The 26,026-nt window shown below is 30.8% G+C and overlaps 1 protein-coding gene across 3 annotated transcripts; it reads left to right on the forward strand.

Annotated features, from left to right (window-relative positions):
• The first annotated feature begins 453 nt into the window (after window positions 1-453).
• On the forward strand, window positions 454-25,244 carry LOC134701718 (arylsulfatase J-like). Of its 3 annotated transcripts, none has more exons than XM_063562852.1 (15): window positions 454-733; window positions 9,119-9,187; window positions 9,805-9,916; window positions 11,087-11,138; window positions 12,599-12,702; window positions 13,504-13,610; window positions 15,372-15,436; window positions 16,151-16,255; window positions 17,026-17,089; window positions 19,587-19,684; window positions 20,232-20,371; window positions 21,071-21,129; window positions 21,898-22,018; window positions 23,591-23,709; window positions 24,493-25,244. In XM_063562852.1, exons 1-15 carry the CDS (start codon window positions 538-540, stop codon window positions 24,660-24,662), a joined length of 1,581 nt encoding a protein of 526 aa, XP_063418922.1. In that variant the 5' UTR covers window positions 454-537; the 3' UTR covers window positions 24,663-25,244. The 3 variants fall into 3 exon arrangements, with proteins under 3 accessions (XP_063418922.1, XP_063418920.1, XP_063418921.1); XM_063562850.1 differs by lacking the exon at window positions 454-733 and adding an exon at window positions 3,615-4,142; XM_063562851.1 differs by lacking the exon at window positions 454-733 and adding an exon at window positions 3,615-4,142 and having other exon boundaries at window positions 21,901-22,018.
• The last annotated feature ends 782 nt before the right edge of the window (window positions 25,245-26,026 follow it).

Here is a 26,026-nt window from a genome sequence, read left to right on the forward strand (position 1 = left end):
TACGTGTAGTTTTAACCTTAAGCAGTTTTAAAAACAATTATCCAGTCTAACCTGTTTTTCAACCAAAGTTGTAGAACCATAGGTGTTCTTTGTTATTTTGTACACTGGAATAAGAGTCGACTTATGAAAAAAATCTCAATACATGTATCAGAAATAATCTGATATATAATAAATTTTAATTAGAACAAACTTACAAAAATGAAAAAGATATGTATCACCCTACCGAAAAGGTTTGTGTTTATCGGCCATGAAGAAACACATTTAAATGTTGTTCAGTTTTAATTTACTATATTATCATGAGATTTAGTTGACTTTTCTAATATTAGAGGAATTTCAATTCTTAACAAAACATAAACTGCGAATATGGATAGAAAAGAATCCAAAATTATCAATGTAAATGATAACTCTAGTAAAATGAAATTTAATCTTGTAAGTGAAGTAAACGAAAAAGACCAAAGTCTGATCATTAGCCATCAATCAAATGATACAAGTGAATATGACGATGTCAATTAGGCGACCAAACTATCAAATTGTATTATGCAAGAGTTAAATGCTCACGAAGATGAATCAGAATACCATGCTGATACTCTACCCTTGAAGAAAACAGAAAATCAGAAATTCAACGGATCAACGGCAAATATAAGACGTTTTTCTCCAGTGATAGTAATTATAGCAGTTATACTCGTTTTGTTTATCTGTATAACTCTGGCAGTCGTCATAGCAAAGTACACTGGTGAGTTCCATATTAGATCTGTAATTTAAAGGTTGATGTTTCTTTATTGTTTTAAAAGAAATGAATATGTTTGTACTTTCGGACGTATGCAATATTTGAAGACATTGAAATATGATTTGTATTTTAGCTGATACGTAACTGTCAAATTTTCTTTTAATTTAAAGATTGTGTCATTGAATGATTTACGTAAGCAGAGAATTTCGAAAGAAAAAGAAAAACAAATACAGCTTGAATTAATAAAGACGATAAAAGGGGGACGAAAGATACAAGAGGGACAGTCAAAGTCATTAATCGAAAATAAACTGACAACGCCATGGCTAAAAATGAAAAAAAGACAAACAGACATACAATAGTACACATTACATAAAATAGAAAACTAAAGGATAGGCAATACGAACCCCACCAAAAAATGGGGTTGATCTTAGTTGCTCCGGAAGGGAAAGCAGATCCTGCTCCACATGTGGCCCCCGTCGTGTTGCTAATGTTATAACAAATCCGGTAAATAGTCTAATTCGGTAGGTCACATTCATGAAAGATATAAGATATCATCCATAATCACCACGTTCACTCAAAAGGTAATATTAGATCCCTACTTCGTATTTGTGAATAGAATTTGTATGAATTGGTCCATCTGTGTTTGAAAGGGAGAGAACTCTTTTAAATAGCTTATGAATTGGAGATGGAGAGTTTGATTTTTGCGTTTTACGATTTCCATTGATAAGTAATGCTTACTAAATGTTGATATCTTGTCAATGGTAATTTATCAATAAAAAAAGTCAAGGATATAATAGTTTTACTTTAATTAATTTCATAAAAGAGTCTCCAATTAAAACAGATTCAAGACAAACATTGGTTATCTCGAAGTTCAAATCCCTTATAAACAAGCAAAATCAAAATCAAATTGGGCCGAATCTGACTTAAGTTAATGGTGCCGGTATAATGGAAAAACTTTTCTTTTTTGTCTGAATCATCATTTTTCGAAAAGTAAGTTGATGGAACAATTATCATATTAATAATTATGTGTAGGTAAATCAGTGCACTATACCGAACTGATGATACCTTTTGTACATTGAATTTGAGTAAATAAATAAAGGAATGAAAATGTATGTAAATAAAGGCAACAGTAGTATACTGCTGTTCAAAACTCGTAAATCTATGGACAAAAAACAAAAACTAAGGGAAACGCATAAAATATGAGAGGAGAACAACTACACAACACGCAGAAACGGAATACGCATTAGACACATTCCGATGAGAATAACAAATATAACATGTAGTTTTTAAATATTAAATTCCGAATACATTCATGTTCTTAGTGCACATATCTACATTATTATAACTTTTAGATAAAAGCAACAGTAATATACCGGTGTTCAGTACTCATAAATCGATAGAAAAAAACCAAATCCGGGTTACAAACTAAAACTGACGGATCAAAACTCGTAAATCGATAGACAAACAAAATCCGAAACATGTGTTTTACTCTCTGTTATTGGTTGAAGCCTGTTATATATTATCTGCATCAAGAGATATCTTTAACACGTCTGATGTTGGTGTTTCACACCAGAAGCAGATATCATTATTTTAAGATCTCAAAAATATGTTTAAACCTGCCACACTTTAGCGCCTGTTCCAAGTCAGGAGACTCTGGCCTTTGTTAGTCTTGTATGATTTTTAATTTTAGTTTCTTGTGAATATTTCGGAGTTTAGTATGACGTCCACGCTTTCGGTTGTGGGATTTTCTAGCTGCACTTAAGACCCATTGGTGACTTCGGCTGTTATCTTCTCTTTGGTCGGGTTGCTGTCTCTTTGACACATTCCTATTTCCATTATCAATTTTATATTAAATTGTGCTTAAATTCCTACTTCCATTTAAAAAACAAAATACCAGACCAAACTTTTAATATAATTTGAATACGTTATTTCAAATAACGTAAACCATACTAGAATATTTAAAGTACACTAGTGATATTTTCATATAATTTCAGCAGTGTAAACTCACTGATTTTTTCTGAAATTTTACCACACCTGAGACTTTTTTAAAAGTCCATCAATATATCATACGATCCCCATTATCATAGATTTGTATATATTCACTTTCAGGTTTTATTATTCAAATATTTCTGCAGGTTTTTTTTGTTACCAAATCTTAAATACCTTAAGATTGGTCAAAGTTGCAATTTTGACAGATATTGGCAGATGTTGGAAGAAAACCCCAAAAATATATATGAGATAAGTCTTTGACCAAAACCTAAACTGTCTGTGGGGTACATATATTTTTTTCCTTCGTATGCATCTTAATTCGTTTTGGCTAATGATGTCTTTCGGTGCAAAAATGTACCAAATAAAATGAAAATGTAAATATTGTATTATACAGCAATATGTAGAGCTCTGTAAAATGTTTTTTTGCATGGCATTAAAAACAATTATCGATACGTATATGATATACTTCTTAATATTTGAATGCTAAAGGATTTCGAAATCTTTCGTTTTGTAATCCTGTGAGGTAAAAACATTTAGGTGAAATATGTCCTAAAGGTTTCGTGACTTCAACATAAATTATGAATTTTAACAAAAACACATTACAAATAAAGTACAACACTTATATAAGTATAATATATCAAGCGTACATGTATACTTTTATGGATCGCAACGAACGATGAAATGACTATATTTTCCGGTTCACATTTAGCGCATTTGTTTATGTAGCTTTTTAAATAAAAATTTGGTAACAGATGACGTTACTCAATTGGCCTTATAATTTTATATGTTATACTAGTACACTTACGTCAACTAATGGGTGTTCAAGTCAGCTTACTTTAACTTTTAGTTTGACAAATAATTTTCCGTCAAACTTTTTTTGTATCACACCTACCGTGACGTTAGTGTTCATCAGCCATGAAGTTCTATATCTAAATAAAAATACAGTTTCAATATGAATCAATCATAAATGTAATTTAGTTTCAATGAATATCGCTCCATGTTGATGACAATTTTAAAACAATAGGATTTGCAATTCTTAACAACATTTTAACTACAAATATGAATGGAATTGAATTCAAAAGTATTGATGGAAATATTGACTACAATGAGACCAACTTAAATCCTGTAAGAAAAATGAGCGAAAACGACAAAAACACGTGTACAACCGACCAATCAAATAACAAGATGGCATCTGACAATTTCAATGAAGAAACGGAACAAACCAATTGTATTAAGAAAGAATTAAACGCCCAAGCAGATAAATCACACTACCGAGCGGAGACTTTACTCTTGAAGAATAAAGAAAATTATAAAGCTAATGGAACCAAAGACAGAATAAGACGCTTATGTCCAGCTCTAGTACTTACAGCAGTTGTCTTTTTGTGTATATTTACTGCTCTTGCAGTCTTCATATCGCAATACAAAGGTGAGTTGCATGTAATATCTTAACTTGCTAAGTTTCTCTTCCCATAGAAAATATAAAGAAAAAAGAAACGAATATATATTTGTATTGTCAGGTGTGAGAAATACATCTTCAAAGTATGAATATTATTTATATTCCTTCATTTATGTAGAATTCTCATGTTTCTATCTAAATTGGTTTTCAACGAAAATGCGAATGATATCAAGAAGTATTGCTGACATAAAGTTTCATGAATGTTTTAAGCATTGATATACTAGTAGAATTAAAATCTGTGTTACCTAGAACTTATTTGCTGAAAGTAGTCGAACTGCCGACCTTCGTCAGGAAAACTGACAATGCTCATTGTTGGAAGCCGTAAGGTAACCTTTAGTTGTTAATTTGTGTGCCGGTCATTTGGTCTCTTGTGGAGAGTTGGTAATTGGCAATTATACCACATCTGGTTTTTTAAGTCATAATCAATTAAGATTTGAGAGCACGTGCTACGTGCGGGATTCGGGCCTACTAACTATTGTTGACAGGCTAATTAACTAATTTGGATATTTAAACAATGGGGCCATGTATGTTTGTTTCTAGGCTCTTGTTACAGAAATTCAGTAACAGATACTATAACTGAAACATTCATGAATAACTAGCACTTACCATATGTTGTTATCCTGTCAAAGATTAGGCATTTTATGTAAGGTTACAGCTCACTCAATTTATTTTAAATTTGACAACAGTTTAGGATTGATAGATGTCAAGTGTGTTTTGTTCTATAGCATACAGAACACGCATTACTATGCCATAAACAAAGACAGCATGTGATCATCTTTTTTCTCAATTCTGCATTCCTTATAAATATTGTTCCCTTAAGTGCCAAATATATAAATCCATTATAAAAAAATCAAGACCTTTAAATTAAGTATGTTATAGTCATTTTATATACAGTAAGTTCATAAAGGGCACTTATTTCAACTTTGTGTAAGTTTTTTACTTCACATTCACTGGGTTGGTGATATTCACGTGGACGTTAACGTGCATGTAAAGTAAGAATGAAAGTTTAAAAGGAAACTTAATGGACAATCAAACGAAACTCAAATTTGTATATCATGAACAGTAAGAGAAGTTGATGTAATTACTTATTATCGTTAAAACCTGTCTATTTGAAGATGAATTTTACCTTGGTTGACTGAACTGTGATGTTATAATGCATACAAAAAAAGTGGAACGTCAGTACATTTGGGTAACTTTGAATTAAACATCAATCTAGAAATGGAATATAATCACACAGTATAACTGTAAATTTATCATATAAATAAGAATTAAACACATATCCATCAACTACCAAAGACTATGAAATATATCGCATGTTCTAAAGACAGATATTCGGCTTTGAGTGTTCTTGACGAATGTATGCTAATCCAGAAGAAAGGCGCATCAAACGCAAGAATTCAATACCTCAGCTATTAGTCCCCACTAGTCCCAATAGGTACCAACAGCTCAGTAGCTATTATCAAAGTACTGGAATGGTTTATAACAAACATGTGTAAACTCTACGTTTTTGAATTTTGAAATTATAAAGAAACTGAGGTTTCAAAACCCTAAGGCAAAGTTTACTTAAGATTAATTAAGCTATTGTATGTACTTTTGGTCATATAGGTCTTCATCCATTTCAGTTCTATTTATACTTGGCTTTTAAAAATAGGGTTTGATTTTTCCTGATGAATGCATATCCAGAAGTGTGACTGGGAACGTTCCGTTTGAAACAAATTTAAACGTGTGGTTTTCGTTTTACAGCACTTGATCGATACCTCTGCTGGTTGATTATAAGTTCACGAGGGTATCATCAGCTCTGTAATCAGTACTTCGGTACTAAATAAATAAAGGCAACAGTAGTATACCGCCATTCAAGAGTCATAGATAGAATAAGAGGAACACCTCCGGGTTACAAACTAAAACCGAGGAAAATTCACCAACTATAAGAGGAAAACAACGGAACAACAGAAACGCCAATGGTTTAAAACAAACATCTCTAAAATTGTCTGTTATGATTTTGAAATTATAAAGAAACTGAGGTTATAACTACAATAGGTAAAGTTGATCTTAGATGGATTGGTTATCTCTACTACTTCTGGTCATATAGCTCTTCATCTGTTTCGGTTCTTATACACCAATGGGTCTCAAATATTCAACTGTGAGTGTTCCTTATGAAAGTAAATCAAGAAATTCGCTTCGGGCGCAATAGATTAATGACGTGTTGTTTTCGTCTTTTATTGAAGGGACAACAGAACAACATTGTCAAAAAATTAAACGTTGCATTGTGGCACAAAAAACAGGTCTCCTTTTTTTCAAAATTTTGTTTGAAATTAAAATATTTGTATCCATAAAAGCACATTACTGATATACCAGTTCATACTTATTTATTGTAGAGTAAGGTCTGTGTGGTTAATAGCTGCAGTATTATAAGTGACTTTTTTTTACATAAACAAAGTATTATCTAGTTACGTAGCTGTTCAATTTTCAATCCGCAACTCATTGTATACAGATTGACAGAATTCCAACGCACAGTATTTCTTCGAACTACAAAAGAATAAAATGCACGAGTCAAAGCAATACACTTTAATCTTATTTATTGTAAGACTATTTGATTAGTTTATAATTTCATTTTAGTTCGTGGTTTGGAAGTAAAGCTAGTCGGTTGATCGATTGAAATCTCCCAAGAGTATACTGGAAAATGTTATTTTGTATACTAAATCATTTGCTTTACGTTTGATTGAATCGAACTATATCAGCAATTAATTAGACTTTAATGGTCTTAATTTTCCGAAGACCTTTTTACACTTCATAAATAATTTATTTCAAAAATGCATATGTTTTATTTGCGAAACGTCCTTTTAATACAAGTAAGAGAACTAGTAGACTGTTTTGAACGGAGGAGTCTGCGTGTTTATTGGATATAGTTTACTTCAGTTAATAAATGTATTGTTTTATTGAGAAATTACTGTCTATGATTTTTAGGTTTTATTATTAACTAGAACAAACCCGTGATATCGCGGGTCCATGACTGAATTAAAATATATAACTATGTGTATGGCACAGTTTTCTCTACTTTCAAAATCTTTCTGTTTGAACCCGTCGACCTGGAACCTATTAATCATTGGTAATATTAATAATTTGGAAAACAAAAGGGTCTGGAATGGAGTATCTTTTACTCAACAGTATACAGCAAAATTCTAAATACACCGTTTGGTGGTGCGCCTGTCAGATGCGGAACGTACAGATAGGTGAATATACTATTGGTATCGGTGTCGGATTCGATCCGGAACTTCTTAATTATTGGCAATATTATTTACGTGGAAAACAAAGGGGCCTGGAGTGGTGTAATTTTTAATCAACACCATTGTACTATATTAGTTATATGTAAAGTTGAATTCTTTGATTCATCGTTTTAACGTGATGACGGCTGACAAATTGGACCTCGTTATTTTAGTATTATAGATAAGGGGAAACATGTTATGGCTTATAAATTGTTATGATACGCTCCATCGGTAGAGTGATAACAATATTGTGTCAAATTCTTATAAAGTTTCAATTTTTTATCATTTGGTATCCACAAAGTTTAAAAATGATTGATGCTGTTTTTTTAGAATATAAGAAAGATACTAGTAAATTTCGAGTTACCTCGATATTGACAGTGTGTCTTATGTCTTATAGGCTGTTCATGAGAGCAATGCCTACGTTTTCTTTTGTATGATATGCATAAAAGAGGTTTAATATGTGTTTTCCTGTTCATCGTATCTTGTTTTCCTTGCAGTTTTTGAACATTTTCGAGAGTTTTCAGTTTAACAGTCTATTTCTGCTATTTGGTCTATATTTATTGTATTTTTGACACAGTCCCCATTTCCACTCTTAATTGTATTGTTCCGTTGATTGAAATGCTATATATATATCAGTTTGTCCTGAATCTTAATGTTTTTAATTTTTCAATTTTTTACATACTACAAGGTTTACAAGATTCTCAGTTTTCAAGTAATGGTCATAAGTAAATTAAAGCAATCAGTGATTGAAAAGTAATAATACAAAATTGTCTGCAGTTTATCCGAAAAAGCCTTCCCATTGATACTTACCCATGTTTTGCTTCTGATGTCAGTATGGTTTAGTACTTTCTAAAAAAAAGTGTGACAAGACAAAAATGTGGGACTAACAGACAAACATACATAGGGCGGAAAAGGTAAATGCAGTATAACCCCTACTTTTGAGGTAGGCATATTACTAAAGATATATCCTGAAAAGTGTTATATTCAGGAAAAATATTCCATTGTTTCTATTTTCAAACCATTATTTTACTTTGCTGTCTCTAGAATTTATTTCTTTTTAAAGTCATATATTAGTCGTGGTATGAAAACATAAAAAAATAAGTGTCGAACGCCTTTCCAGATTATTTTTATCATCACAAAAATGACAGTAGAATTATTAATTAGTGTACTTTTAATTTAACAATGAAACATGTATTTATCATATTGGCTTATCTATATTGGTGGTTAGACAGCAAGAAGGACTATTGAAAATACCAAATACTATTTTTATTACTCATTTGAATTTTTGAACTACATGTATTTTCTGTTGTTATTATTATAATTTAAAAAGGTCATGCACTACCGTTTTTTTTTAATAAATTATACAAAAAGGAGAATAAAAAGGTAAAACATGATAAAATTTCTTGGTTTAAAAAAAAAAAAAAAAATATTTTTTTCTTATTACATGTATTTTAAGTCTTGTTTCAATTAGTGCATTCAATTTTTTGGAAGAACTTTTCTATCTCCGCCCAATAAGAAATTGTAGAAGTTAAAGCAGCCATGTTGAATGTAGGACAGGTTCATTCATCATCTCTATATATGAATCTGGTAGATAATGACTCACAAGTGCCAATTTGTATTAAGATATCAAATGTAGTGCATAGATGTTGTAATAAAATCTTTTGTCATTTCATTTTCTAACAGATTCAAACTGTTCAAACTGTGAAAAAGAAAATCCGCCTCATATAGTCCTAGTTTTATCTGATGATCAAGGTATGTAGATTTTCAACACAGATATATATATATATAAAAATATCATAAACAGTCCTGATTTAATATCGGGGCTGTATATGTAATAAAACCAACAAAACTTTTTTTCTAAACTTCTTCTACAAATCAAAGCGTTATTTATTAAATATCTTGCTATGTTTCTTTTGGATAAATTGATAATTTGTAATATCTTTAAATTTAGTTCATTTGAAGTATCTTGATTAATACGTTCATATGGAATATATTTACATGTTCATTTGGAATTTATTGATATATTATAACAATAAAATAAAATTAGACATTTGAATCATAAAATCAAATGTAAATAAATGAAATGGCATACATATTTCAAACAAAAATGTAATGCATCAATTCTAAGATATTCAGAAGTATCTAAATTAGGAGTTGATTTCAGATCTTCGATATTCGCTGTTTAATTTGACCACAAAATTCTGGAGACTGGTCAATAAAATTTTCAGAAATACTTTTATAAAGACATCATAAAAGAGTTGGATGGGGAAAAATCATTTTGACAAGCTAAAACGCCTATATAGTTAATGTAGCTTATGATGGCTTTAATTAGTGAAAAGTCCTTGATATTATTATCCTAACTGCTTTAGGTTGGAACGATATTGGATGGCACAACCCCGACGTGTTAACTCCAAATCTGATCAGGTTAGGGAAGCAAGGTGTCATATTGGAAAACTCGTATGTTCAACCTGTATGTACTCCGTAAGTAAAAAGTAAACGGTTTATTAAACAGTGTGTATCTAATGACTATCTATATATCTACTTATTGAAGTGCTCAGCTTGATCTTATATATTTAAACTCCTACGTCTCATTTCGTTGAATTGATATGACAAATTCTTTCCATCATATATTAATTTGTAAATTCTATGTATGTAAACATCAATGTACATTATATTGTATATTTTCAGGTTGCACTCTAATAAACTTTTTATTCATCCCTTCATTCATATACAATATTTTTAATCTAAATTTATCTTACATCTTACAGAGTTGCGAAACAAAATATCTTATTCATAAATTTTGTAATCGAGGGATAAAAGAATTAGAAGTTTGCATATCAAATGATTGTATGTGTAGGTTTTATTTCAATATTCAACAAATTCTATATAGTGGCTCCTATTCATACATTACAAAAGTTAAATGACTATACAATTTTAGTGTTTATGATCTAAAAAAAACATAAACACGGGGCATATACTTTTAATGTGTGTCACTCTGTTTTAACGAAATCTAAATAACGATTCTTTTTCTCTAAATGTAATGATAAATATAAAGATTTAAACATATGTAATTTTTAATCCCTACAAATGAAAATTATGAAGTTATCGAAAAAAGAAAATTACTCTTTGTATCATCTCAACACAAAATGACTTTAGTATGTGAGGAACATAAGTCTTATTAGTGTTGCAGTGCAAAAATTAAAAAAAAAAAAAAAATTAAACCATACACTTTATAGTGAGATTCGTGTTGTTTATTCTTTAGTTTTCTATGTTGTGTCATTTGTACATGTACTATTGTTTGTCTGTTTGTCCTTTTTTCTTTCTAGCCATCGTGTTGTCAGTTTATTTTCGATTTATGTGTTTGGGTGTCCCTCTGGTATCTTTCGTCCCTCTTTATGCAGGCTAGCTTTTTAGTTAAAGGGATGTCTAACAATATTCTTGAACTCAGACAGGTATGAGTGTTAATACATGTACTAATTAAAAAAAAAATGTTTTTAAAAAACGACACACCAAAATGATATTGAAAGATCCTACATTAGAAAAAAAAATAATGAGTAAATCACCAAGCGAATGAATCAAAATCTGAATTTGATTGATGCTGTCTTCAATAACATGCACATTTTGATATGATACAATTGTAATATTTTCCAGGTCACGAGCTGCTATCCTAACGGGCAAATATCCTTTCCGAACTGGGTTACAGGTTAGTGTTATTCATATACAGTGAGAAAAGAAGATCAACTATAAACATAACATTTTAAACCAGATTCCGAATCAAATGTTCAAATCTTTTTTAGTGATTAAAAATCTAAAAATTAAGAAATTGCATTAAACGCCTTATGTGCAAAAACAGGGGTGTCGATCGAATTAGCAATCACAAACGACCATTCCAATCCATACTCAGTCAAAATATCGTATTGGCAATTTAAAAATAACCATAAAATTACATTTCAGACGACTGTTTTATATCTAAAGAGTTTAATACCGTGAAAACACGTTGATAGTGAGTTAAGACATAGAAATCGCATTGGTTACCCAATTCACTTATTTAGAGCAGTTTTTGTAATACCCCGGCTATTTCTGCTTTTATAACATTTTAATCATATGTCAATTGTTGGTGAAACATCGCAGAAAAAAATTTTACATTGTGAATGAACCCAGTCTTTCTATTTGGAATCGCACGTGTCTCTTTCAAGATTTTTTCTCATGCTTGTATATTTAATACAGATTTGCAAGATTTTAACATCGGTTAACCACTCTTGCCTTTGATATAAACCTTTTCAATCACTTCGTTTTACATTTCAATAACTTAATAATTCTGAACAATGTAAATAACTATTTCAACTGCATGAAAAACAATGTCGGTACATATTTTATCAAATAATTTAAGTACAATAATGTCCTTTCTACTATCTAAAATCTAAATGTTTAATAACTTCGTACTCCTGCTTTCCCCAAAATTTGTAATTCAATATTATAGTTGGCATGTAGTAGTTCAAAAACTGTACTTTCATTACTCATTACTCCAGGAATAAACAAATAAAAACATTGTGCACTTTCCTGTCATTTGACATTTTACGAAATAATCTTTAAAAAAATGATTTGTATTTTTATACAATATATAATTTTAAGAAACCGGATAAATTAATTATAACTATGTTTATGGTCCTCGGGTTACTTTACAATAATTGTACTGTAGTTGAATCGTTGAAGCATTTCAACCTTTTCGGTTTAAAATAACAACAGTTCTGTTCTGTTTATTCTTCGTTTTAACATGTAATACTGTAAACCAACTTATTATAGCGGTTACTTTATAACGCATTTGCCCATTTCAGCCGCCTTTTTTTGTGATTTATTTTCGTGGTGTATTTATATGACAGAAGACTCAAGTGTTTTGCGACGATTTATATTTGCGTTATCTTTGTACTAGAAATAGTCGCAAAAAATAAATCGATAGCAAGCATAAGTTTGTTTACAATATATAGTCGTTTGCATTTAGAGCTCATAGATGAAATTGCTTCCTTTCGCTCTTACAAAGCTGATTACATTGTTTAAAATATACTTCTTTAGTGTAAAAATATTTTTTTTAGGTAGATTCTTTCAAAAAAATTATGCATGTTTTTTTGTAAAAATACTTAAACCTTTACCATGTGCATTTTGCAGTGGCTTGTCGTTGAAAATCATCAACCAAAGTTTTTACCGACAAACATAACCATTCTGCCAGAACTTCTGAAGGAACGTGGATATACCACTCATATCGTCGGAAAGTAGGTACATTATAACATATATTTAGGGTTTGTAGCATGTGCTGTACTTTTTTTGCATTAAAACATAATTATTACAAATCTTACCATTATCATCAACATATCAGCTTTCAAAAATTATTAACATGCTAACTTTTTAATACCTGATTAAAATCATTTGAACGTTTTACTGGAGTTTGATATTTTGCTTTCAAAACTAAATAATTCAACATAAGCGAATCACTTGAAGAAAGTTTTTTTTATAAGCAAACCGATGCAAAATATTGACATTTTATGATAAATAAGAACATTCTGTTAATAATTGTACGAATATTTATTGGCAAATCGAGTTTATATTGCATTAGAATTGACTTTTTGGGATTAAGTGGGGTTTGGGTTGCACGATGTATATTGTGTTATATTCAATATCACTTTTCAATTTTGTTCAACTCTTTAATTACTTTTTAGATACCGGCACTCCACCAAAATAATTATAGGGTAAATCACGTTCTGTGCCATTTTTCAAACTGGTATGACTTCTGCATTCCTTTTTTGATGCGGGAACTTTTTTAAAGAGAAATCACTGGACAAATCCGGGTTTTTGCATCAAACTTTAAATTTAGACTTGTCAATATATACATGATATCAAACAACCAACCAGTAAAATATTTAACGTTAGGAAGCAATACAAAACTGTAAAATACCCATTGAAATGTTTATTTAATCAACTAGTAGTATGTACTTTTACAAAAGAACACTCATCAAAGATGCAAGGCTCTTATGTGCATATTGAACTATATCATAATCTGGCAAATATTTGTTTAGGTGGCATCTTGGTCACTGCAGTGAAGATGTTATACCGACAAAAAGAGGTTTTGACTCATTTCTGGGTATTTTAAAAGGAGGAGGTGATTACTACTCAATGTCATTTGGTAAGTTGATTTAATACTCTTAGAAACAAATGTAAATAACTTGTAGAAAACAGTTATCTTTTAAAACGTTTTGGTCATATCGGGAAATTTTCCTTTAGTTCATTTGTATTATCGCTAACAGATCATTTAGTTATATAAATCCTTACGTAATAATAATTATTACAAAGGTTTCTTGCATATCTATATATTTGATGCATCCTATTCCATTTTTTGCTTTACATGTATTTGAAGTTAACTTTTTTTTACGTATATAAATAATTAGAGTAGGAAATTATAACGGAAATTTAACGGAATAGCTTGTATCCTACAATAAAAATATTTTTATAAAGAAGCTAAGTATATAAACTCATCATAGAAACTAGGACTAAATTTTGTATATACACCAGACGCGCGTTTCGTCTACAAAAGACTCACCAGTGACGCTCGAATCCAAAAAAGTACAAAAACAAAAAAAGCCAAATAAAGTACGAAGTTGAAGAGCATTGAGAACCAAATTTTCTAAAAGTTTTGCTAACTTCAGCTTAGGTAATCTATGCTTGAGGTAGAAAAGTCTTAGTATTTCAAAAAATTTAAATTTTGTCAACAGTAAATTTATAAATATACCCATATCAATGATAATTCATGTCAGCACAATGAGATGCACCTTTTCAACCCACCACTTTTATTCCCCTTTAAAAGTGTCCTGTACCAAGTCAGGAAGATGGCCATTGTTATAATATTGTTCGTTTCTGTGTGTGTGTTGCATTTTAACGTTGAGTCGTTTGTGTTTTCTCTTATTTTTGAGATAAGGCGTGGCACGGTACTTGTCTATCCCTTATTCATATATTTGGTTTTGATGTTATATTTGTTATTCTCGTGGTGTTTTGTCTGTTGCTTGGTCCGTTTCGGTGTTGTGTCGTTGTTCTCCTCTTATAATTAATGCGTTTCCCTCGGTTTTAGTTTGTTACCCCGATTTTGTTTTTTGTCCATGGATTTATGAGTTTTGAACAGCGGTATACTACTGTTGCCTTTATTTATTGAGACTGATGCTATTCAAGTTATTTCTATTATAAAAAGATGCGAACGATATCAAAGCATAATCAAAACCTTAAAAATCGGAAATTAACTGACAACGACATGGCAAAAAAAGGAAAAAACTGACGAAAAGATAATCACAGCGCACAAAACACAACATAGACAGCTAAATATTATGAAAATAGCTTCTTATGGTAGTAAACTGTATTCACAAGTTTAAGTTAAACACTTGGTAAAAAATAATTGGAGAAATTTTCTTTTTTATATTTGATACTTTTACTGTCATCCGGCTATGAATTAGGCATTATCTATCCCATCGGACTTGTGTTGAATTATATATATTTTTATGCCTCATTTATGAGCATTATGTTTTCTGGTCTGTGCGTCCGTCTGTTCGTCTGTTCGTCCGTCCGTCCGTCTGTTCATCCATCCGTTCGTCCGTCTGTCCCGCTGCATGTTAAACTTTTTGGTGAAGGTAGTTTTTGATGAAGTTGAAGTCCAATCAACTTGAAACTTAGTACACATGTTCCCTATGCTATGATCTTTTTAATTGTAATGCCAAAGTAGAGACAGTCTCATATTTGCACGGTCCACTGAACACAGACAACGATAGTGCGGATGGTGCATCCGTGTACTGAGGAAACATTCTTGTTACAAATATCTTAATATTTTATTTTTGACTTACAATTTCAATCACTCTGTTTCAGATTGTATCATTCTTATATTGATATTACATGTATATTTTAGGTGGTAACTATGACTTTTGGAAAAATGAGGACATTTATTTTCCACCAGAGGGTTCATATTCTACGGTATTACATTTTTTAAAATAAACATAGGGTTATTCTTATAAATATAAAACAATATTTTCTATTTATCGTGACTAAGAAATTAGTTTTGTTAATTAAATATGAGGACATGCTACAAAAATAAAAAAGTTTTACTTCGACAGGTAGAGATAATATACTGGAGTTTCGTTTCATCAGTTGATTTCAATGCATATTTTGTATCGCGAGTTTAAACAAATTTATCATGGTATGTATTTTCTCGTCAGATATTTTCATATGGAAAATGTATAGTTTAATATGTTTTTAAAATCTTGTCTAAAAATATGCGTAATGTCAATGCACAATTCGAAATAAATTTGCAAAAATTTGGAACATACATCAGCAATTCAGCAACAAGGGAAAATAGTGTACATGATATGTACATGTGATATAGTGTGCATTCATTCTCATGCTGGTTATCACACAGTATACAATTGATCTGATATAATATGTTGTTTAATAACTATTTTGTCGTTCGGTTAATCAAAGGATATATGTAGCAAGAGAAGCAACCCTTTCTAAAAATAATGATATCATTTTAGTTATAAAAAAAATAACCATACCAATATCAATTGCTTACATGCTACAACTCAACATTATTAAGCTACTGACCAACTATACTACCATCGTCATTGAGATAAGCCACGACAAAATATAATGAAAATTATTTAGTTTTAATCTAAAATATTTTTTGTTCAGGATTTGTTCACAGACAGAGCTGTTGAGATAATAGAAAACAACGACGGAAAGACATCTCCCTTGTTCTTACAAATCTCTTATACGACTCCTCATTTCCCACTTCAGGTAAGTGTTTAATCACTGTTTCCTCATAAACTTAAACAGGGATAAATTTTTCGGTTTGAGTTGATTCAAAGAACTTATATTCATGAGAAAACAAATCAATATAATAAAAAGGAGATGGTGTATAAAGGCATTAGTAGTCCTAAAAAAAAACTAAAAAAGAGGAAAACAACAAAACAGCAGAATCACTTAAGTGCAACCTAAACCAAACGACAATGTAACGCACACAGATAGTATAACAACTGCCATTTCCCTGATTTTGATAAAGGACATTTTAAGAAAAATGGTGGGTTGAATCTGTTTTTTTTGGGTAGCCAAACTTTGCCCTTTATGGCAATGTTAAATATAACAGTAGATGACAACTATTCGCCAAAGTTGATATGAAGTGGATGTGAAGATTTACAGCAACATACGGTCTCCAAACAAATAAGTCCTTCTATGTCACGAATGTCAATGTTCTTTGATCATATGTTATAAGTTACGTTTATCATAACTGTTCAACAATCTGATAAATGAATGCATTATCATCACTACCAAGGTGTTTTTTTTTCTATTTTACCTCATGTTAAGGTATTAGCCCTTTTACATATTCTTTGACTTGGAGAACATTGTATTGTAGTCTCGTTTTAAACTGTTTAGGCATAATTTATGAATATATATCATGTGTGGTAAAAGTTATAGAAATACATTTTGTTTGAACAAAGGATAGAAAAAATAGCGCAATCGTATTTTTCCTTCATCTTGCACTTATTTGTACTTATTTTATCTTTTAGGTCCCAAAAACATTTAAGGACATGTATCCTAATGTCACCGATGCAAACAGACAAACGTACTTAGGTAAGTGTAACATACGGAGTGGACCACTTTATTTTAACAAAACGCATATATTTTATTACTGGGTTTGTACTAATATGATCAGCAACACGACGGGTGCCACATGTTTGTAAATGATTTGCTCCTCTTTACAGAGCAATTAAGATCACCCCTAGTTTTTGATTTGGTCCATTCGGTTTTCTACTGTTGTTCTTTTTTCTTTTTTAACCACATCAATGCCTGTTTGTTATTTATAAGTTTGAATGCCACTATGGTATATTTCGCCTCTCTTGTTTACAAATTGAATCTTGTATTTTTGTAACAGCAATGTGTTGTTAGGATATATCATTCTCTGAATGTCTGATTTTATCCTGCAATTAACGTGTGAATAAACTAATTAGGGTAAATATAAATGATATTAATTCTGTTGCATGCATATATTGTAACCGTACCATTTGTATATGCCATACTTGTTCTATAAGAAAATATCAAGAGTCAAATTGTAACACATTTTCAGAAATAGTAAATTTTCCCTGGATTTGACTTTTCTGTAGATGTCTTTTCGGTGATATAGGCCCTCATTTATTTTGGTCCTTTTTATCTTTTTTTTTAACTTTGGTGTGTCTCCATTCATGTCGATGACGTATTAACGATCCGTATAAAAAAAATACGCGTTAAAACTTACTTGTAACGCGATGAAGGTTAGGTAGTACCCAACATCCATGAATGCCTAATCGCAATTACCTGATACACCGTGAATATAAAAAGAGAAGATTTGGTATGATTACCAATGAGACAACTCTCCAAAAGAGACCAAGAAACTTGATAGTCTGTAGTACAATATTATGAAACTCTATAATTAACCTTGGCTTACATGAAGGGTGCATACTTCTTCAAGAGGCTAGGTCTGGCCCAATCAAGTAATGTATTATAAAAAAAAAATAGTCGATATGTTTTATAAGTTGCACCCAGAAACAATCATTAGTGGTTTTGGATGGTTTCCCCTTTACTTTGCAAAACAAAGGATTTTTTTTATATTTTGTTTTAATTATTTCGCAAAACTTTATTCATATTTCCTATAAAAAAAAGGGATATGGTTACAGGATCTAGTGATATCTGCTTGTCAGATTCTTGTTTAAAACGGAATAACTCCGATCGTTCTATATTGAAAACTGCTTCTAAGCTCATGCTCTTTAAATGTATATCTCCTTTGCTTGAGATGATCTTTGAATATAACAATTATATTCTTTAAACTCTATGTCTCATTTGTATTTCAATGGTGCTGAACAACTCCTCCTTTTATAAATCAAAATAAGCTGTTAGACTTAAAGAAGGGCTATCATAGAAATTTTATTTAAATACTCATAAGTATTTGAAGGTCTGGGGTTGCTTTTTTTGTAAAAAATAAACTTGTGATCCTAAACCTCTCCCTGTATTTAAAAATATATACTTTTGTTTTAATTTTATAGGTAAATTTATCTCAACTGTTAACTATTTACCAATCATAAGTGTATTATTTTTATAATTCATGAAAAACTAAAATTTGTATTATAACTTATATTGATCAATGATTTGATTGGTGTTTTATTACTTCCCATGCTATCTTTTATTCTCCGAATATAGCATCGGCCATTAAGTTCAAAAATTGTTTCTTCAGCAATGTTGCTACTCAAAATTTAATCTGTTTACTGCTAGGTAATTTTATTGAGTAAGTTCTATTCCTAACTGCACTGTAACAAGCTCGTCCAACAGTTTGAATGATTCACTCTTGGTAAATACTAATGCAGTGAAAGGAGATTAGAATGCAGTTCCGATCAGGTTTGTAATTTCCTATTTTATATATATGATTATTTATAAAATCCCCACTACCTCGTTTGCAACTGTAGATACAAAAAAAAATCAATAAATTGGTAACCCTATATGCGACTGATTTTTTGCATTGGAAATATTTGGTCTGAAAAAGGGCAATCATTTACTGACATCCTGTTATTGTAAACACACATGAAACCACACATTCTTTATTGTCGAATGGTTATATTTTGCAAATCAATTGTCTTGATTTTTTTTATTTCGACGCGTTAAAAGAAAAAAAAACAATGTGTTACGCGTTACAAGTATGCTTTTACGCATATTTCTTTGTAAAGTAAATTTGTACCGCCAATGACCCTTTATAGTTCCTGTTAACCTTCAATGAAAAGAAAACGCTTCAGACTCATCAAATATCTAGTTTCATTTTCATGGGTTTTTTTTTATGTCTTTTTGAAGTAATATAATAACAGGTATTATGACACTTTTATAGCCAGACAACGCCAAACTATCTACCATGAAAGCAATGGAAGCTAAACATGTTTCCTGCATTTACAAATTTTAAATTTCTTCTCAAAAGATAGAAATTTTACTTTGATATGTAGTTTCAGGTGCATATCAAAAGGGATTTCAAATTTAAGAAAAAAACAATAATGAATCAGTTATAGAATTTTCATTCACTTGAGCAGTTTTTATATCTATTCGTGATTACTAGGAATGGTATCTTCACTTGATTATGGAATTGGAAAGGTTGTCAATGCATTGGAAAGAAATGACTACATGGATAATACGGTCTTTATTTTCCTCGCTGATGTATGTACACAATATTTCATTCCTTACGTTGTCTGATATATCTGAAGTAGACCTTCAATACCACTTATTATTTTTCATATACTAGTATACACCTAACAACACATTTTTGAGTTAACGTCAAAAAAATAGGTCAAGAAGAATGTGTAGAGGGTTATTAAAGAAGTATAGTCCGAAAAAAATATAGGAAAAAGATAGGCTTATAAAAGTAAACGTATGTTTAGATATGAGTAAATTGGTAAAACCATAGCTTTGAGTTTATTAAAACCCGAATGTACAGTATTATCAAAATATCTGTAAAATATATGCCTCATCATATATGTGTGTCTTACCTTTATTGACTACAAATGCAATGTTCCCTTCCGAATATTGTCATTTATTAAATATGAGTGTTGATAGAACACAAGAAGAAAGAATTTGCATTCTTATGATCATTATGATTTATGTATGATATATATAAGTTTTCTACGACGGATTTAGGTCAATATTTTGATAATAACAGAAATATAGCACTCATCAACTGTAAATTTATTTAAGTATATCTTTACAGAATGGTGGTGATCTTGACTTTGGTTCTAGCAACCTGCCTTTGAGAGGAGACAAAGGAGATTTATGGGAAGGAGGAACAAAATCAGTCGGACTTGTTTACAGTCCAAAATATTTAGGACAAAGTGGTTGTATACATTATGGGTGAGAATCATTTACTAATTCCAGTTTTACTTAAAAGAAAACCAAAAGAATATCCACTATGTGTATTAAAACCATAAGAGATATGATCTTGTTATTATACATCATTATGCTGTTTGTGCTTTTTTTGTTAATAATGTGTTCTAATGTGTACTTTTCTGTATTGAAGGCCGTACATTGACCTATAATGGTTTACTTTTATAAATTGTTTTTTTAAATGGCACTCATACCACATCTTCCTATATCCATTTTCTGTTTTGTTTTTTGGCATTGTCTTGTGGTTATCGTATTCTTATCTGTACTTTTATGTTTTGTTTATGGCATTGTCTTGTGGCTTTCGTGTTCACGATTCATTCACTTCTTATGTCTACTTTTAACTTACCTATAAAGCGATGGACGTTACTGTAGACCTTCTGAATAATTGGTTCTTCATCTACAGAGCAACTTTGTTTGATGTTTGGAACTAACAACGACAGAAGGTCACGTTGTGTTTCAAGTTCAAATTTAACTTTTGCATCGACAAAAGGTTTAAATAAATAAATTTTAAAGGATCATTTTACAGAAAATAAGGCCACATTTGTAAAAGGAAGAAACAAATGGATATACTACGAAGGCAAAATTTTCACAAATAAGATCGAAGGACTATATCAATTCAAATTATACTATCGACTATTGATCTTGAATCTTTTGTATTGCTTTTAGAATGATACATGCTGTTGACTGGTTTTCAACAATCTTAGATATTGCCAAATATCAACAAGGTATATATTTAACTATCAATGTTTATAGAGGAGCAAAAAGAATTAATTATATTCTATATAATTGACAAAAGAATAACATAGACTTAAAAAATAATGCATGTGTAATCATAAATAATAACGAATACTGAATAATAATTTGAGGACCTTTTATATATTTCATCAGTTAGTGCAATTGGTAGGCAAACATGGCAGCAATAAAGCTTCCTAGTTTTCCATTCAATCATATGAGAATTAATTTTAATGTTTATTTTCTGAAATCAAATGAATAATCAAAACTAACTTTGACAGACCTCAGGTAAAAGAGGTTTTGGTGAACTCAAAGTCTTCAAATTTCCAAACTAAACTAAAGCAATAATTGAGCGATTCATGCAAAGACTTTAATTGTTATAATTATAATGATTAATCCTGTCATATTTAGAATAGCTCTTTTACTTCGTTTCCTAAACGGTTAACTTGACTGATCAAGACATTAAAGTTGACCAACATGACATACGAATGTTGTTGCAAATGCGCATCTGATGCAGACAAATCGGTACCATAATTGTTGTAACAGCACAGTGATTGGACAACATGAAATTAATAATAATATATTAAGTGAAGATGAGATTTTCGGCTATGAATAGATATAGGAAGATGTAAGGTCATAGACTAGATAGACCCGAATTATAAATATACATTTATTCTCAATAAGTCCACTAGCAGCTGAATAATAATATGAACTTTTGCTGCATGATGCAACTATTTAAACCATGACTCTATATGTTTAAGTAGAGTCGGATCATTTAGACTCAGTAAGTCAGTGGGAACATTTAAAGGAATGCAGTGGTTCAGCAAGAAGTGAATTTGTTTACAATATAGATGACGATATAGCAATGTCTGCAGCTTTAAGGTATATACTATAGTGTTCAAATTGAAGAAGCTAAAGTTGTGAACTGTGGGTTTTTAAACACTAATTGTTTTTGCAAATAAAATTGAGAAAGAAAATGGTGAATATGTCAAAGCGACAACCATCAGACCATATAGCAAACAACAGCCGAAGGCAACCAATGGTTCTTCAATGTAGCGAGAATTCCCACACCCGTAGGTGTCCTTCAGCTGGCCCCTAAAATATGCATAATAGTACAGTGATAATGGACGTCATACTAAACTCCGAATTATACACAAGAAACTAAAATTTAAAATCATACCAGACTAACAAAGGCCAGAGGCTCCTGACTTGGGACAGGGGCAAAATTGTGGCGGGGTTAAACATGTTTATGAGATCTCAACCCTCCCTCTATACCTCTAGCCAATGTAGAAAATTAAAAGAATAACAATACGCACATTAAAATTCAGTTCAAGAGAAGTCCGAGTCCGATGTCAAAAGATGTAACAAAAGAAAATAAATAAAATGACAATAATACATAAATAACAGACTACTAGCAGTTAACTGACATGCCAGCTCCAGAACCTCAATTAAACTGATTGAAAGATTATGTCTTCATCATATGAATATCAGGTACAATCCCTCCCATTAGGGGTTTAGTATCATACTATCATAGAATATATGAGAAGAACATAACCCGTGTCATGCCAACAACTGTTTTTTAGAAATAAATTTGTTTAGTTCCGATGCAAAGACCCTATCAGTGAATCAATGTTAAAGCCAAAATATGCAATCTTTAATGACCTGACAACAGTTTCGTAACTATATCCCCTTTTAATAAGTATATTTAAAGGTTTTGTTAGTTTCTTAGAATACTGACATTTTTGTGCTTTATAAAGAATATTTCCATAAAAAATTGGATGTGAAATACCTGAACGTATAAGATGTCTGCATGTTGAGTTATATTTACGAATTATTTCCTTATACCGGTGATAAAATTTAGTAAATGTTTTGACCAGTTTGTGATATCGAAAACCCTGGTGTAATAATTTTTCAGTAATACACAAATTTCTCTCGCTAAATAAAGGCAACAGTAGTATACCGCTGTTTAAAACTCATAAATCCATGGACAAAAAACAAAATCGGGGTAACAAACTAAAACCGAGGGAAACGCTAAAATCTAATACGTTGTTACAAACACGAGCGAATCGTACAAGTTGAGATACATAAACACAATAAGATGGTAACAAGGGAACCTCACCATCTAAAAATGGATAATTAACAATAGGAAATGAAAAATCATCTCTTTTATCATAATTTTTTGTATTAAGCTTCCCGTTTATGATATAGATATCAAGATCGAGGTTATCTACAGTTCAAATTTTAAAGCATAATTTATTTCCAATGCCTCAATCGTCAAAACAAAATTATTTAGTTAAATCAAAGGTGACATGTTTAATTTTACGTTTTATTACAATTCGGTAATTTCGATTATTCCAACTTTACTATGTATTTAACAGTTCGGTTTGATTTAATTAAAACGACTTACATATTCGAACTTTATTACAATATTTTTTTTATAAACAATATTTTCAGAGTTGATAACTATAAGATAATTGTTGGAGATCCACGTGTGTATAATTTCAATGCCAGTACTTTCGTTTCATCGCCAATTGATCCGAGTAATACAGAAGTCAGGCTATTCAACCTCTATGGTAAATGTTTACTGCTTTAACTTTTATGTAAAATCAGATGTATACAACAGGAATAGACATGTTGTTTATTTTCATTCCAATGAGTCTTCAACGCAGTGAGAAAATCCTACACCCGTAGGTGCTCCTCCGTTTGCCCTAAATAAAATTGTGTTCTAGTTAAGTGAAAAAGGACGTCAGACTTTACTGCAAACATAATAATGAACTAAAATTAGAAAATACAAGACTAACAAATGCTAGAGGCTCCTGACTTCGGACAGGCACAAAATGCAGCGGGATTAAACATGCTTTGTGAGATCTCAACCTTTCCCATTTAGCTGTAGCTTATTTAGAACAAAGACACACATAGCAATACGCACAGTAAACTCAGTGTAATGATTTTCTTAAAGCAACTTTACTAAAATACAAATCGATAAAGATAATATAAAATAAATAAAAATCAGAAAAAAAAGAATAATTATTAATATAATATATGACATCGAGGAGACTCCAGCAGATTGGATTCGTTTTAAAAATACATGATGTCACATTAGACGTGAAAAAAAAGTAACATTATTGGACACTGATTTGAAATCTTGCATGGTTTAAGTAGTAATTATAAATAAATGAATGTCACAAGAGTTTCAAGACAAAGAGAAAGTGCAAATTGACATCATACAAACGCCAATATCATATGTTAAATGTATTGAAATCGTCTCTTTTTATTTTTGACGAAAAAAAAACCATTTCAAATGTATGTATGTATGTGTCAAACTTGTTATATCAGTATACTACGTATCATTGCAGATGACCCGTCGGAAACAAGAAATATTGCATCTGAAAATCCAATCAAAGTAAAAACTATGTTGAGAAAACTTGATGAGTATAGGAAAGACAGTGTAACTGCAGCTAACCCGGATTATCTACCAAAGAATATTACACATCCTAATGGAGTTCTTAGGCTTGACTGGTGCTGAGCTTACCAGTGAGGCAATGTACCAGCAGTTGACCAGGACCTTCTGCCTCCAGATATTAGACATCTTCAAGATTTTTTAAAAATATAAAAATAAATCTATAGTAATTCGTCTCTAATGGTTGTGGTCTGTAATCTATTATCCACATAAAGAGATATATTTCTCATATCATACTGAACAGCGAATGTTACGGATAATTACTAGTATATGAAACAAGATAAATTGTTGAGTTTAATATCCTAGATATGTAATTCAATTGCGACATTTACATTAGCTTTTCTTTATGTCAATGATGACTTTCGGAGTTTTTTTTCTTTAAGAGTAAACAAACAGAATGTGTCGTTTACCTGAAAAAGATCATAGTGACATCACAACTGAATTTGTCGGCCAGAAGAACATACATTACATCACCCTTATCATGTGTCACTAGAACTTATATATTTTTGAAAAACACCAATGAACTGGTCTTTAATTTTAGGGCTAAAATAATGACAGTGATGTCATCTAATTTGAAATTTATTTGCGCTCGTTTGCCAAAAACATTTTGGAACAGTTGTCTGAAGACCTAAACATGGAATTGGTGTGACTTAGCATAAAAAAAAAACATCACTTCTTCTTGAAACCAATGTTTATTATTTGCTGAAGAACAAGGTAACTATATATTATTGTTACATTCTGGACATGTCATTGCAACTCTGCGGAGTGTCACTTTATCATCATGCTTTAATGTTTAAGTCAGTTTATAGGATATTTTCTCCCCATATGATGACGGTCATGTTCCAATTGCTGTTACCACGATCCCGTACTCTTTTTTGTATGTGGTTTACCGAATTATAATTAGTACAAGGAACGAATTTACATGACTGACACGACAGGTGCCACATGTTTATTAGGATCTCTCAACCCCTCTTTGGAGCTTTAAATTCCTAGAAGCTTTCTGTTGGGGTGTATTGCTCAAAAGTTTTTATTTTATTGTGTTTTCCAGAATTGTGTTTTTGTGGTCTTTTTTCGTTCTTTTTATCATTGCATTGTCACTTTATTTTTCAACTTTAGATTTTTACTATCCCGCTTCTTTTTTTATACAATTATCTATTATAATCTTCGTAATACATCGATATTGCACATTTGTCCAAATCCACATGCTAAAGGGATCGTGAGGATCGATTGTGGTTATTAAACTATAGCACATGGTGAACAATCTCAATTTTTCCTTTTGCTTTAGCATAAACATATTTGAATTCACTTAAGACTGATTGAAAGAACCATTCAACTGTACTTCATAATTAGAAGAATTCAAAACGTACAAACAAATAAACAGTCAACACTTGTAGGTAGATAAAGGCAACAGTAGTATACTGGTGTTCAAA

This window comes from Mytilus trossulus, unplaced genomic scaffold (assembly GCF_036588685.1).
Source record: "Mytilus trossulus isolate FHL-02 unplaced genomic scaffold, PNRI_Mtr1.1.1.hap1 h1tg000261l__unscaffolded, whole genome shotgun sequence".
Classification (NCBI taxonomy): Eukaryota; Metazoa; Mollusca; class Bivalvia; order Mytilida; family Mytilidae; genus Mytilus; species Mytilus trossulus.

Coding starts and splice junctions, on each gene's coding strand:
- LOC134701718 (XM_063562850.1), top strand. CDS start 3,776: ATGAATGGAATTGAATTCAAAAGTATTGATGGAAATATTGACTACAAT. Junction 21,130..21,897: donor TATTGCCAAATATCAACAAG/GTATATATTTAA, acceptor TATATGTTTAAG/TAGAGTCGGATCATTTAGAC. Junction 22,019..23,590: donor GCAATGTCTGCAGCTTTAAG/GTATATACTATA, acceptor CAATATTTTCAG/AGTTGATAACTATAAGATAA.